At 46.4% G+C, this 14,296-nt stretch overlaps 2 protein-coding genes across 2 annotated transcripts; both read left to right on the forward strand.

The window, feature by feature from the left end:
• Window positions 1–1,418: 1,418 nt before the first annotated feature.
• LOC105016475 (14-3-3 protein beta/alpha-A) lies at window positions 1,419–14,296 on the forward strand. Its single transcript, XM_029113545.2, has 6 exons — window positions 1,419–1,549; window positions 3,391–3,714; window positions 9,070–9,193; window positions 10,783–10,946; window positions 11,068–11,163; window positions 13,086–14,296. Exons 2-6 carry the CDS (start codon window positions 3,403–3,405, stop codon window positions 13,140–13,142), a joined length of 753 nt encoding a protein of 250 aa, XP_028969378.1. The 5' UTR covers window positions 1,419–1,549; window positions 3,391–3,402; the 3' UTR covers window positions 13,143–14,296.
• LOC117592825 (glutenin, high molecular weight subunit DY10-like) lies at window positions 3,724–8,961 on the forward strand. Its single transcript, XM_034286890.1, has 2 exons — window positions 3,724–4,222; window positions 4,410–8,961. The coding sequence occupies exon 2, from the start codon at window positions 4,859–4,861 to the stop codon at window positions 5,933–5,935; it is 1,077 nt and encodes a 358-aa protein (XP_034142781.1). The 5' UTR covers window positions 3,724–4,222; window positions 4,410–4,858; the 3' UTR covers window positions 5,936–8,961.

The raw sequence follows: 14,296 nt of genomic DNA on the forward strand, positions 1-14,296 counted from the left end.
GTCCACACACTCAATCAAACAGACTCCAACCTCTCCACAATGGCCAAGACCAGAGAGCTGTGTAAGGACATCAGGGATTAAATTGTAGACTTGCACAAGGCTGAGATGGGCTACAGGACAATAGGCAAGCAGCTTGGTGAGAAGGCAACAATTGTTGGTGCAATTTTTAGAAAATGGAAGTTCAAGATGAAGGTCAATTTCCTTCGGTCTGAGGCCACATGCAAGATCTCACCTCATGGGGCATCAATGATCATGAGGAAGGTCAGGGATCAGCCCAGAACTACACGGCAGGACCTGGTCAATGACCTGAAGAGTGCCGGGACCACAGTCTCAAAGAAAGCCATTAGTAACACACTACGCCGTCATGGATTAAAATCCTGCAGGGCACGCAAGGTCCCCCTGCTCAAGGCACCGCATGTCCAGGCCCATCTGAAGTTTGCCAATGACCATGTGGATGATCCTGAGGAGGAATGGGAGAAGGTCATGTGGTCTGATGAGACAAAAATAGAGCTTTTTGGTCGAAACTCCACTCGCCATGTTTGGAGGAAGAAGAAGGATGAGTACAAACTCAAGAACACCATCCCAACCGTGAAGCATGGAGGTGGAAACATCATTCTTTGGGGATGCTTTTCTTCAAAGGGGACAGGACGACTGCACTGTATTGAGGGGAGGATGGATGGGGCCATGTATCGCGAGATCTTGGCCAACAACCTCCTTCCCTCAGTAAGAGCATTGAAGATGGGTCATGGCTGGGTCTTCCAGCATGACAACGATCCGAAACACACAGCCAGGGCAACTAAGGAGTAGCTCCGGTAAGAACCATCTCAAGGTCCTGGAGTGGCATAGCCAGTCTTCAGACCTGAACCCCATTGAAAATCTTTGGAGGGACCTGAAAATCCGTATTGCCCAGTCACAGCCCCGAAACCTGAAGGACCTGGAGAAGTATGGAGGAGTGGGCCAAAATCCCTGTTGCAGTGTGTGCAAACCTGCTCAAGAACTACAGGAAACGTATGATCTCTGTAATTGCAAACAAAGGTTTCTGTACCAAATATTAAGTTCTGCTTTTCTGATGTATCAATTACTTATGTCATGCAATAAATTGCAAATTAATTAATTAAAAATCATACATTGTGATTTTCTGGATTTTTGTTTTAGATTCCGTCACTCACAGACTTCTACATGCTTTGTAAGTGATAAAACCTGCAAAATCGGCAGTGTATCAAATACTTGTTCTCCCCACTGTACATGATTACATTTTAAATACTTGCACGAGCATGCATAGCTTATGTAATGTCACGTTGCAAAACCTATTTATCATTTGCTTCTTTTCTGACAACTGAGATTTTCGTCGAATGATCGATAAACCATCACGTCAATCACAGGTTGCCATGGTATCCTTTGACGTCACACATCCCCGCTCAGTCCCTGCTTCTGGGCTGGAGTGATTGGAGGGAAACCCCGTGGATTACATTGAGACTGACGAGTTGTGAGAGTCAGCTGTGTAACATAGCTAGCTAGACCGAGAACACCACTATCCCTTAGCACTCAGGTAAGAACAAAACATTTCATATTCACAAATGTTTTCTAAGGTTATGTATTTTTGATAAGGATTATTAACAAAGGAAAACAGTTCGTAATGACGGTTTGTAGAGCATCGATTGGTTAGCTTTGTCAAGTGAGGGGCTAACGTGTTAGCTGCCCAACATTGCTGCTAGGTAACTAGCAATGCGGTGTTCGCTTGGTAGCGGACCAAGAACAATAGCTAAGTAGCTGGTTTTGTTTCTGGGGGGTTGTAGCGCAAGGCCAGCATCCTGTCAGTTTTTCAGTTGGCTTTGTAAAGGCTTTTTCTCGTATGATCATCACTAATGCATGTTAATCTATATAATTTGGTTAGCAAAAGTAGACGTCTAAGGATGGCTAACAAGACGTGCTGGACTCAAAATCTAGAGAATTCAAAATGGGCTTGGTCGGCACAACGGGTTATCCATCTGACCAGTCAGTAACTAGTCGGCCGGCTACTGCTACCACAGCTATCGTTTAACCGTCTTTGGACCCAGTGTTGGCCATTTACTTACCCGATTCTACATTTTAAACATGGCTCAGTGGAATAGAATAAATATTTTAGCCACCTATTTAGAGGCAGGTCACGAAGAGAATCCGTTGAAGCTATTTTGCTAACAACCTAGATTCATGCAGGTGAAGTGTTTTTTAGGTTACAAAGTAATGATGCTAATTCTAACCATTCTTTTTTGACTGCAGATTAATTACCATCGCTAACTAGCTATTTTACATACATCTCATTGTCGAGTGTGCTAGCTAACAATCCATTTCCGGATGAATCACGACGAGTTGTCATTTTAGCGCACGGACGATTTTTTTTTTTTTAAAGATCATATGGCGATTACAGCTCGGCGGCTACATTTCTTTGAATCATGGACATAATGTAACTAATTACTTGTAGCTACATGGATATATATGCTCCGGGCCGTCTGTAAATGTCAGCTAATCATTCCAGGTGCACATGGGTGTGGCGGGGAAGTGAGAAAATGCATATCCGTGTTTTTCTGCACACGGTGGTTGTTCGCTAGCCTGGTACCACCGCGTACTCGCTTGATTTCGCTGGTGCGTAGTGCATTCCATCCGTTTAATGTTTTGCCTGGATAATGCTTCTAATTCCGAGCTCCATTCGTGTAAAGCAAGATAGTGTCTCGCAGTAGGTTTTGACAGTACTGGGCTGGTCTACATGTGCATTCTGGAATGGGGGGAAAATGGGCATTGATTGATCATGGTAAATCAGTTCTGTCACTAGACCCGTGGGCCATTTTGCATGGTACCAACGGATGGTGATTGATTCACACTGAAGCGGATTTGCTATTTCCTCCCATCTTATCTGTAGTGTAGTAGTTCTTTATTGCTCACTGTTTTGGTCAGCCCTGGCTTCTGGTATGTGTGAACTGTTACACTGCGGATGAACATGCCCTTCACTTTCGTTTCTAGACCACATGAGAGAACCCTTGTTGGCTTCAGTTAGAAGAGTTATAATACTATAACATTTTCTAGTGGCTGATTTTTTTTTTAGATATTATTATTTTTTTACACTGTGGTATTATTTTATGTTGTAACAGTGAGGCTCATGGGCAGTTGCTAGTGCAGTTGAATTTGTTGCTGAAAGGTCGCTGGTTCCAATCGTGGATTACCCACTGGAGAAGGGGAATTGATTTGGCAGCTGGAGGGCAGACCGTGTCCGATCCTAACACAGATGACCTGTCAGTGTGGCCTTGGGCCAGGCACTTTGCCCGGAACACTGGCTATCCTCCACCCAGGGGCTCTGCACTGTGGCTTTGCCCTGTATATCTGTAGCAACAGCCATGTCCCTCTCTGCCCCTGCAGCCCTGAGTAGCCATGGTCGACAAAAGCGAGGTGGTTCAGAAGGAGCTGGTCCAGAAGGCCAAGCTGGCGGAGCAGGCCGAACGCTACGATGACATGGCCGCCTCCATGAAGGCCGTGACCGAGGAGGGCGCCCAGCTGTCCAACGAGGAGCGTAACCTCCTGTCCGTGGCCTACAAGAACGTGGTGGGGGCCAGGCGCTCCTCCTGGAGGGTGGTGTCCAGCATCGAGCAGAAGACTGAGGGCAGCGAGAAGAAGCAGGCCATGGCCAAGGAGTACAGGGAGAAGATCGAGAAGGAGCTGAAGGAGATCTGCAACGATGTCCTGGTAAGGCTGGGAAAGGGGATGGGCTCTCTCTGTTTGTCTGGCCCTGGGTGTTGTGGCTCCATTCTGCAGCCAGGTCTCCTCAGTTCATTCATACATATAATTTGTTAAACTGGACAATCCACTACTAATGTGGCATTTAGTTTCATCTGGCTTCTTATAAACCCGCAGAGCTTTCATTCTTTAAAAATACAGGAATGTTAAATAACTGTTTGTCATCTGAATGACAGCAGAGGTGATGCAGGTGGGGCAGAAACCCTCCCCTTATTCCAGTAGTGATTCAGGTTTTCCCTCCCTGTCTGCTACTCTGCTGGCTGGATAGGGTTTGACAGTAATCCAGCTCAGTCTAATTAGCTGTCAGCCAGTACCCACTGGACCTCTTTCAGCTTGTTCAGTCGTTCCTCGTCCCATCTGACCCGTTGTAGAGACTGTGATGCTCTGAGACGGAGGTGGCACAGGTGAGAGAGCCACCTGTCTCTGGGAAATATGTTGAAGTTGACCTGCAGACACGGTTCGTAAGACTTAATAGTTACGGTTGGAGGGGAGGTTGGTCCTTTGCGTTGTCAAATGTTGTTTTATGCAGTTGTATCTATGGCCCTGCCATGTCACTGTAATTCCCACTTTATTCGTAATAGTTTGTCACGACAAACCCTTCCTCTTGGACGGCCTGCCCTGAACTACAGCTTTTATTTTCACAGTGCTTGTCCAAGCAGGGAGACTCATGGGTGCATATGTGTGGCTTCACTCAGCTGACAAATGGTGTTGTTTTGCCAGAGTGTGGTAAGACCAGGAAATTCCTGCTGACCATGCCTCCCCTCACCGGGTGAGGCTGGCCAGTTTGCATCGCCCATGGGGAAACTTCACCCCAGAACTCCAAGGGACTTCATCGGGTGTGGTTGGGGATCTAGAGACCAACCCAGCTGGACCAGTAGACACTCTGGAGTCTGTCAACTAAATTGTATGGAATCTAAATGGGAGCATTCCCCGTTTGATCTGCAAGTAGGTGATGCGGAATGTCAATTTGCATATTTGAGTTTCGAAGTTCCTACTAGCAGATCACCCTGAACATTTGATCAGTTGGGTGATGTGACCAGTGCGTTTTGGGGCAGCAATGGGTTATTCTTTGTACATCCGTTAAACTTATCTCATGATCGAGAATTGGAGTCTGTCCTTCGGCACCACCTCTTTACCGAGCGGCTGCACCATGCCTGCATGCTTTGCTGAACGTGGCTTTTTGTCAGCGCTGTCTGTTCTGCATTATCGGCTCAGTGTACAAATGTCAGTGGTTTGTTACTGTTTAAGGGCGAATGTCCACGCCGCAAGAACACTTCAACAATGCAAACAGACACATCCACACAGTTGTGACAGAAGCACAGGAGGTTGGAAATACCTGACACAATCCCTCAGAAGTCTACAGCTACAGCAGTCGGAGCATCTTAACACAGGCCAACCACACCACCCGGCAGTGTCACAGAAACGCCTTAACACAGGCCAACCACACCACCCGGCAGTGTCACGGAAACGCCTTAACACAGGCCAACCACACCACCCGGCAGTGTCACGGAAACGCCTTAACACAGGCCGACCACACCACCCGGCAGTGTCACGGAAACGCCTTAACACAGGCCAACCACACCACCCGGCAGTGTCACGGAAACGCCTTAACACAGGCCAACCACACCACCCGGCAGTGTCACGGAAACGCCTTAACACAGGCCGACCACACCACCCGGCAGTGTCACGGAAACGCCTTAACACAGGCCGACCACACCACCCGGCAGTGTCACGGAAACGCCTTAACACAGGCCGACCACACCACCCGGCAGTGTCACGGAAACGCCTTAACACAGGCCGACCACACCACCCGGCAGTGTCACGGAAACGCCTTAACACAGGCCGACCACACCACCCGGCAGTGTCACGGAAACGCCTTAACACAGGCCGACCACACCACCCGGCAGTGTCACGGAAACGCCTTAACACAGGCCGACCACACCACCCGGCAGTGTCACGGAAACGCCTTAACACAGGCCGACCACACCACCCGGCAGTGTCACGGAAACGCCTTAACACAGGCCGACCACACCACCCGGCAGTGTCACGGAAACGCCTTAACACAGGCCAACCACACCACCCGGCAGTGTCACGGAAACGCCTTAACAAAGGCCAACCGTGCATCAGGCCGTTGTCTTCTGAACGCACTAATACCACCAGTTCCCCATAACCCTGCACAGCTTCTACCCCAAAGCCATAAGACCGAAGGATTTCCCTGCCTGTTGTTTGGCCCACACTTTCCTGTTGTTGTGTCTTGTGTGGTGAATATAACAGCTTTTTGTACGGTATGCAAATATGCTTTTGGGCGGTGTAGTAAAATAAGTCCTGAAGATTCTTATCTTCAGCTCCATGAGATCAACAAAAAACCAGTTCAATGCAAGCACCAAGTTCAATAACAATGCACTGACTTGACGAGTAGGGGTAGTGTTCCCAGTTTGTCAGTACATTTACTATTAAGAATAAGTACCATTATGTTGTTTGGTTAAAAACCAACTCGATCTGATACTTTCTCTATACATGTCAAATGTTTCAAATACACATTTCTCAAATGTAAAGATTTTAAACTCTAACCGTGGGAACGACTGAAGAGAACAGTAGTATAGCTTATTTGTCTGGATCAAATGCCGTTCTGTGACTCAAGCTGTGAGACAAAGGCCTCCTACCGAGCATGGGCAACCTGGTCCCTGTCAGTGTGTGCAGTGAGCTGTCAGCGCTGTGACGCTAGGGGTGTTATCTTGTTCTGAACTGGTGAGTCACTGGGTTCTAATCCCATAATGACAGACAACAGAGTCACTGTTCTGGACCACTGACCTCTACAACGCACAGCCACGGTGACCTCTGTGACACGCACAGCTGCAGTGACAGGGATAAGGGGCTGGTCAATTTCACTCTCCCTGTGTCCTCATTAGAGGGGGGAGAGGCCCTAGTACAATGAGTTCTATTGGTATATGAGATACACATGTAAATATGCCCGGAATACAGTGCTAATCCCATTAATATTGGCCCCCATCTCTTACACGGGTTGAATGAGGTAACCTTGTTGCATAGGTAACCTGTATTTACACAGACAGCCCAAATACAATTCTTTCCTATCGGTTTAGTCTGAAGACTATTGGATGTGATTGGTCAAAAGAACAGTGGGGTAGAAAATCCTGCGGCTCCAGTCGTCAGCATGTCTCAAGCTATGTCTTGTGTTCCTGGAATGCACACGTTAGTGGTTTTCACCGACCGTGTCCCTGTTCTGTGTGTGTGTGTGTGTGTGTGTGTGCGTGTGTGTGGTGTGTGTGTGTGTGTGTGTGTGTGTGTGTGTGTGTGTGTGTGTGTGTGTCCCAGGTCTATTCTGCCGAAGGGTTTTCAGTTTCTAACGTTGCAGGCTAGCCTAGCAGTTTCTCAGAATTGTTGTGGTGAGTGGCCACTGTTTCCCCTGGTTACATTACAGCTCAGGCCACACATGGTGCACCCTGGCATCGAGATATCTCCGTTCAAACCGACAGAAACAGTGTTGTTACACGGGGTGTCGAGCAGCCCCGGGCTGTAGAAGAGCACATTAACCACCTGTGCAGTGTAAGCAACCCAGTACAGCCAAGCAAATGGGCTTGTCAGGCAAAAAGAGCTGCAGACCGTGGTGGCCCTGCTGAAGATTGGAGCTTCAGCTACCTCTTTGGCCCCGTTCCACTGTCAGGAGGGGGGGGCTTTTGTGGTCTCCGAAGCTAACGGTAGATGGCCACAGTCACACCCTGAGCCTGTTAGACTCAACTCTGTTTTACCCTGTTGTGGAAGAGCCACTGTGCCTTTGAGGTGTCCCACCCACCATGATTGGGCGGTGAAGATTGCTTTTACATTGTTGAGGTGGCGATGCAAGTTGTCACAGATTTCACACACTTAACTTTTCTGTACCATGGGTACACACGACCACCATATTAATATTGTAGGTGGCTGTATCATTTGTCGTTTCTTACAGCAATTCTAATTTCCAAATTTGAATTCAAGTATGCCCCTTTTTTACTATAAATAATTAGTTAGCTAGCTACTGCTCCCTAAGTGTCTAGTGGTAAAGGCTGGTTGGTTGGGCACCTATAGGCCTGGAACTGTGTAGTTGGCTAACTAGCTTGAAAAATCAACAAAACAAGACATCAAATCAAAGCTTTTCCGCTAGGTGGATTATGAAACAAATGACTTAATTGCAAATGATTAACTAGCTAACCAGCTTGCCGTCTTAGGGAACATTTTCATTAACAGGACCATTCTTATGCAGCTCCCATTTCACATGTTCTATTATTGTCCAGCAGACTACATTTTGCCTGTCCTCTCAAAAACTAAATTTCCCCCCACTTTGCAGTGAGTAAGGCCGGTACTGAAGGGAGAAAAGGTTCTAGCATTCCACTCCCTGTGCCTGGAATTAGTTAGTTTTAAAATGATCAAGTAAATGTTTTGACCCTTAGAATGTTTTAGAATGTAATTTTATGTAACATCTGTGTGTTGCTGTTTTTGGCCAGGTCCATTTATGAAAATAGGTTTTTAATCTCAATTGCGCTAAACCCGATTAAATGAAGATACAATTTTGGGAAGAAAAATACATTGATTGGGGTATATGCATTCATTTAATGTGATTCATGTCATTTGTTAGAGAAAGTCAAAAAAAAGAAAGTGAAAAGAAAATACCTTTTTCGCAAATATTTCTGAAATGAATGCATTTCAGTGACCGACCTGGACCACAAATCCAAATCTGTACTGCGGTTGCTCACCAAGACAGTATTGAATGTTCCTGGGTGTCCTTGTTCCAGTTTTGACTGAAATTGGTTTGGCGGTCTATGCAGACACTGGATGATGGCTGTCTACCAATCATCATCAAGAACCAACTTAATGGACCTGGAAGAGTTGTAGTTCTTAATGGGAACACATCTTGGTGTACCGACCACTTCCACAACCTCAGTGTGTTTCCTTTTCCTCCTAAGTGCACTTTTGTTCCGCTCCTTGACTATTTTGTGTAGATTGTTACCATACATGGGGAAAGGAGACCGAGTTGAATTCTTGGCTGCTGAGGTCAATCGATTGCAACGTCTGGAACTGAGTCTGCCCTCTCAGAGAATTGTTTGGCTTAGGAACAACCCGATTCTTTACTTGCGACCGGAATCAATTGCGGTGGTTCACCGTTTGTTCCCGAATCATCCAATGTACACCTTCACCCCTCCGTGCTGGGTGAAGGTGTACCCTAACAACTAGGACCGTGCTATGATGTGCATGTCAATATGTGAGCAGCTGTGGTGTTATTTTCCTGTTTATAATTGACCTTTTTCTCTTCAGGGTCTCCTGGACAAGTTCCTCATCCCCAACGCTACTCCAGCTGAGAGCAAAGTCTTCTATTTGAAAATGAAAGGAGATTACTACCGCTACTTAGCCGAGGTCGCTGTAGGGGAGGAGAAAGCTGGTAAGCCGTGTGATACGTCGGGTGTGTGCGTTTATGGTGTGTGGTAGCCATGGTGACAAACAGATCCCATTATCTGGGCACTATGTTCATCATCAGGTCTGATTCTACGCTGGCCAGTAAACTACCAGCAAAACAATGTTGGCTACTTAGCTACGAGCTAAACAATGTTGGCTACTTAGCTACGAGCTAAACAATGTTGGCTAATTGACCCTCAAACACAACTCTAATCAGGTACTGGTTTAGACCAGGGACACTAGGTGGGCATTTCAATTGAGGTGAAAAACCCAGTCGTGCTGTCCATTAAAACCTCAAGACCGTTAACCCTCAATTGATCCCGGGCTGCTGTTAAAAATGTTGCGTTTTTAGCACAGCCAACTGCCATTCATTGTTCAGTTCATAAATAGGACACTTGTGAATGTGTTGCCACAGACTGGTGAATGAAACTGCTGAAAACAGTTAAAAGGGGCTACTACATCTGTTAACTGTCCATGGTCAGCTTTGGTTGGATCCTCTGATCCAGGGCATTAGGTATTCTGTAAACCTCTGTTGCCTTTGTGTGTGTGCCACACCCGTGTGTGTGTGTGTGTGTGTGTGTGTGTGTGTGTGTGTGTTCCACGCCTATGAAACTGACTTCAACAGGCACACTCATATAGGAGTGGTTCTGTTCACAGTCATACTGTTGTTCTTAGTTGTCTGACTCATACCCGAGTGAACTTTGGAAATTGCATTTGTAACCTCAGCTCAGAAGCTATTGAGGATATTTTCAATGTAACTTTTAATGTAATTGAAATGTTGAAGTTTCCTCTATCCTGTTTTTGGGGGGGGGGGGGGGGGGGGGGTTTGGTTATTCAGCAGTTAAATAGATTTAATAGTAATTTTACTGAATGAATGAAGGGAAGAGGCAGGGGGAGGGGTGAGCAGGAAATGACTCAGGGTTATGTTCCTCTTGTATCTATTGTCCTGAGGTTTTGAATGACAAAAATACTCTGTAATCCCCTCCTCCTAGACAGAAGGTGTGTATAAAAGACAGAACATTTTCACATAATTGTAATCACTAAAACTGCTTCGACTTCAATCACATTACTGTGTGTGCAATAAATATTTGACTGTTTATACGGTTGGGAATGTTGTTTCCATGTTTTATCTAACATTTCCTTTCAGTATACCGTAGCCTTTTTATTGTTTCCTTATACAAATCCACATTTTCTGTAATTCTGTGTATTATCTAGGTTGTGCAGGTTGTGTTAATGTTAATTTTTTGTTGCACGTTCTTATTCGATCCTAAATGGTTTGTCTAGATGTTTCATCTTTTCACGTGCATCGGTGTTCCTCTAGAGAAAAACAGATTAACGCTTGTTGTAACGCAGTCTCCTACATGGCATCTTTATTTCTCATCAGGCCAAGTATGGCCACCCCGAAAACTAGAATAAAGTGTTGCAAATTACATTAATATGATAACTCCCATGTGACCCAATTGTGAGTTTGCTGCCCAATTCAAAGTCCGCTGCACCGGTCTCTCAAAGGGACAGTGTTTACCTGTCTTCCTTGTCTGCTTGTAACAAGTTCTGTCCCGCCACTTCTGTCCCCAGCCATCATCGGCAACTCCCAGGAAGCGTACAAGGACGCATTTGAGATCAGTAAGAACGACATGCAGCCCACCCACCCCATCCGCCTGGGCCTGGCTCTCAACTTCTCAGTCTTCTACTATGAGATCCTCAACTCTCCAGAGCAGGCCTGCAAACTGGCCAAGACGGTATGCGCCTGGTTTAGCCTGTCCCTGGCTGATGGCGGACAGCATTCAACAGAGATGTGTGTGTGTGTGTGTGTACATGTGTGTGAAAACGTGTCTACCTTTGGTTTCTGTCGTCCTGCAGGCTTTCGATGATGCCATCGCAGAGCTGGATTCCCTGAGTGAAGACTCCTACAAAGACAGCACGTTGATCATGCAGCTACTGAGAGATAACTTGACAGTAAGGATAATTTACTACAAAATAGTACATACCCCGGGATTAGGTAAATACACTAAGTCATATTTTGATTGCTTTGGCATAGGTTATTTGCTAGATCATAGTATTCCCTGAAATTAGCTTCCTAAAGTCGTTATTGAACGTGAACAAGACAGAGTGACATGATCACTGTGATTTTTGCCATTAGAACAGTTGAAGCTATGACCTTGCCTGTTCATTTTTACCTACAGGTGCTGGTATACAGACTGATATATTTCAAATGTTTATTTCTGTACAGCACTCAATACTTAGTTGGGGCTCCTTTTGCCTGAATTACTGCAGCAATGCGGCGTGGCATGGAGTCCATCAGTCTGTGGTACTGCTCAGGTGTTATGAGAGCCCAGGTTGCTCTGATGGTGGCCTTCAGCTCTTCTGCATTGTTGGGTCTGGCGTATCGCATCTTCCTCTTCACAATACCCCATAGATTTTCTATAGGGTTAAGGTCAGGCGAGATTGCTGGCCAATTAAGAACAGGGATACCATGGTCCTTAAACCAGGTACTGGTAGCTTTGGCACTGTGTGCAGATGCCAAGTCCTGTTGGAAAATGAAATCTGCATCTCCATAAAGTTGGTCAGCAGACAGAAGCACGAAGTGCTCTAAAACTTCCTGGTAGATGGCTGCATTGACCTTGGACCTCAGAAAACACAGTGGACCAACACCAGCAGATGACATGGCATCCCAAACCATCACTGCCTGTGGAAACTTTACACTGGACTTCAAGCAACGTGGATTCTGTGCCTCTCCTCTCTTCCTCCAGACTCTGGGACCTTGATTTCCAAAGGAAATGCAAAATTTACTTTCATCAGAGAACATCACTTTGGACCACTCAGCAGCAGTCCAGTCCTCTCCCAGGCGAGACGCTTCTGACGCTGTGTCTTGTTCAAGAGTGGCTTGACACAAGGAATGCGACAGCTGAAACCCCTGTCTTGCATACGTCTGTGCGTGGTGGTTCTTGAAGCACTGACTCCAGCTGCAGTCCACTCTTTGTGAATCTCCCCCACATTTTTGAATGGGTTTGTTTCACAATCCTCTCCAGGGGTGCGATTATCACTATTGCTTGTACACTTTTTTTCTACCACATCTTTTCCTTCCCTTCGCCTCCTCTATTAATGTGCTTGGACACAGCTCTGTGAACAGCCAGCCTCTTTAGCTATGACCTTTTGTGTCTTGCCCTCCTTGTGCAAGGTGTCAATGGTCGTCTTTTGGACAGCTGTCAAGTCAGCAGTCTTCCCCATGATAGTCTAGTTCTAGGCTACACAGAGAGACCATTTAAAGGCCTTTGCAGGTGTTTTGGGTTAATTAGCTGATTAGAGTTTGACACCAGGTGTCTTCAATATTGAACCTTTTCACAATATTAAAATTTTCTGAGATACTGAATTTGGGGTTTTCATTAGTTGTCAGTTATAATCATCAAAATTAAAAGAAATAAACGTGAAATATATCAGTCTGTGTGGAATGAATGTATACATACAAGTTTCACTTTTTGAATGTAATTACTGAAATAAATCAACTTTTTGATGGTATTCTAATTTTATGACCAGCACCTGTATGTCATCCATACCCTAGTGGCTGTTGTTACTCAGCCCAGGGCAGGTTTAGTCTCTAGTGGCTGTTGTTACTCAGCCCAGGGCAGGTTTAGTCTCTAGTGGCTGTTGTTACTCAGCCCAGGGCAGGTTTAGTCTCTAGTGGCTGATGTTACTCAGCCCAGGGCAGGTTTAGTCTCTAGTGGCTGATGTTACTCAGCCCAGGGCAGGTTTAGTCTCTAGTGGCTGACGTTACTCAGCCCAGGGCAGGTTTAGTCTCTAGTGGCTGACGTTACTCAACCCAGGGTAAGGGTTTAGCTGGGCTGCAGTCTAACTTTGTTCTCTTATCCCCTCTTCTCTAGCTGTGGACCTCTGACAACCAAGGAGATGGAGAGGATGCAGAGGATGGCAGAGACTGATCTGGTCCCTGGTCCCTGTCTGACTGACTGACTGACTGACTGCCTGTCATCATCCCTGTCAGCTCATCATCCACCTGGCAACAACACTCAGACAGACAGACAGACCACCTCATCCAGCCAGGGCCAGCACCTCTCTTCACTTCCGTCTGTCTGTCTTAACGTGTCATTCACTTCTATGTGTTTACTCTTCTTTTGTAGTCATTGTTGGGGTTTTCGGGGGTCGGTTATGTTTCAGCGGGGAGGGTGGGCACGTTATGGTAGGTCAGGTGGGGGGGGGGGCTTGCCTGCTGACCATATTATTAATATTATTATTAATATTATTATTCGTCTGGGGAGCAGTAGTGTGCTACTTGTATGTGGGAGGGGTGAAAGCAAAGTGGCAAGGTTTTTAATGAGTCTACGCTGTACTCTGTATTTATGTTAATGACCTTGTGCTTGACAACATGGCGTGGGTCATCTGCTGTTTGACGACACCCTCTCTCGGGGGGGGAGGCAGCATCCTACCATTTTATGTCTGTGGCCAGCTGGACAACTGACAGATACCAGCTGGACAACTGACAGTTGGGTGATGGTTCCCGAGGTCCGTGGTTCATGTCGTTGGGCCGCTTCACAGGCGGAGCACCTATTCCATAAACGGTGCGCGTCTGTGGCCCATAGACCTGGGCTGGGGGGGGGGGCGGGGTGGGGGGGCAACGGCGATGGGGTTTAGGGAATCAGGAGGCCATTTTAAGAGGCAGTCTTGGACAGAGGTTACATTCCATAATACCGTCACCACTCTGCTCCTGGTTTTATTCCTCCCTGTAGCTGGCCTGCAAACGTCATGGTGCTTGTGTCATTACGAGGTATAGAACGCGCTAGAACCAAGAGCGCACTGCCTGAGGGAGTGGCGCGGGGTGCGTTTTCCTACGTCCTCATCTAGTTACTGCTTATTCCAATTGAGGTTTTTTTTATTTTAATTTAGGGTTCTTTTTCTTTTGATACTTGCCTAAATTGCATGTGGCTGAGACCTAGTTAGCGTGAGGGGGAAAAAAGAGATGTTGTCAAGCAGGCCAGCTTTGTCCATGTCTTTGAAATTTTCATACAGAACACCCAAGCCTAACTGTTATTTGGAGGGAAATGTTATTTCATGTATGTGGAATAAAAAGATCATTTAA

The sequence above is a fragment of the Esox lucius genome, chromosome 16, assembly GCF_011004845.1.
Source record: "Esox lucius isolate fEsoLuc1 chromosome 16, fEsoLuc1.pri, whole genome shotgun sequence".
In the NCBI taxonomy this organism is placed as follows: domain Eukaryota; kingdom Metazoa; phylum Chordata; class Actinopteri; order Esociformes; family Esocidae; genus Esox; species Esox lucius.

Coding starts and splice junctions, on each gene's coding strand:
- LOC117592825 (XM_034286890.1), top strand. CDS start 4,859: ATGATCGAGAATTGGAGTCTGTCCTTCGGCACCACCTCTTTACCGAGC.
- LOC105016475 (XM_029113545.2), top strand. CDS start 3,403: ATGGTCGACAAAAGCGAGGTGGTTCAGAAGGAGCTGGTCCAGAAGGCC. Junction 3,715..9,069: donor AGATCTGCAACGATGTCCTG/GTAAGGCTGGGA, acceptor TTTTCTCTTCAG/GGTCTCCTGGACAAGTTCCT. Junction 10,947..11,067: donor CCTGCAAACTGGCCAAGACG/GTATGCGCCTGG, acceptor GTCGTCCTGCAG/GCTTTCGATGATGCCATCGC.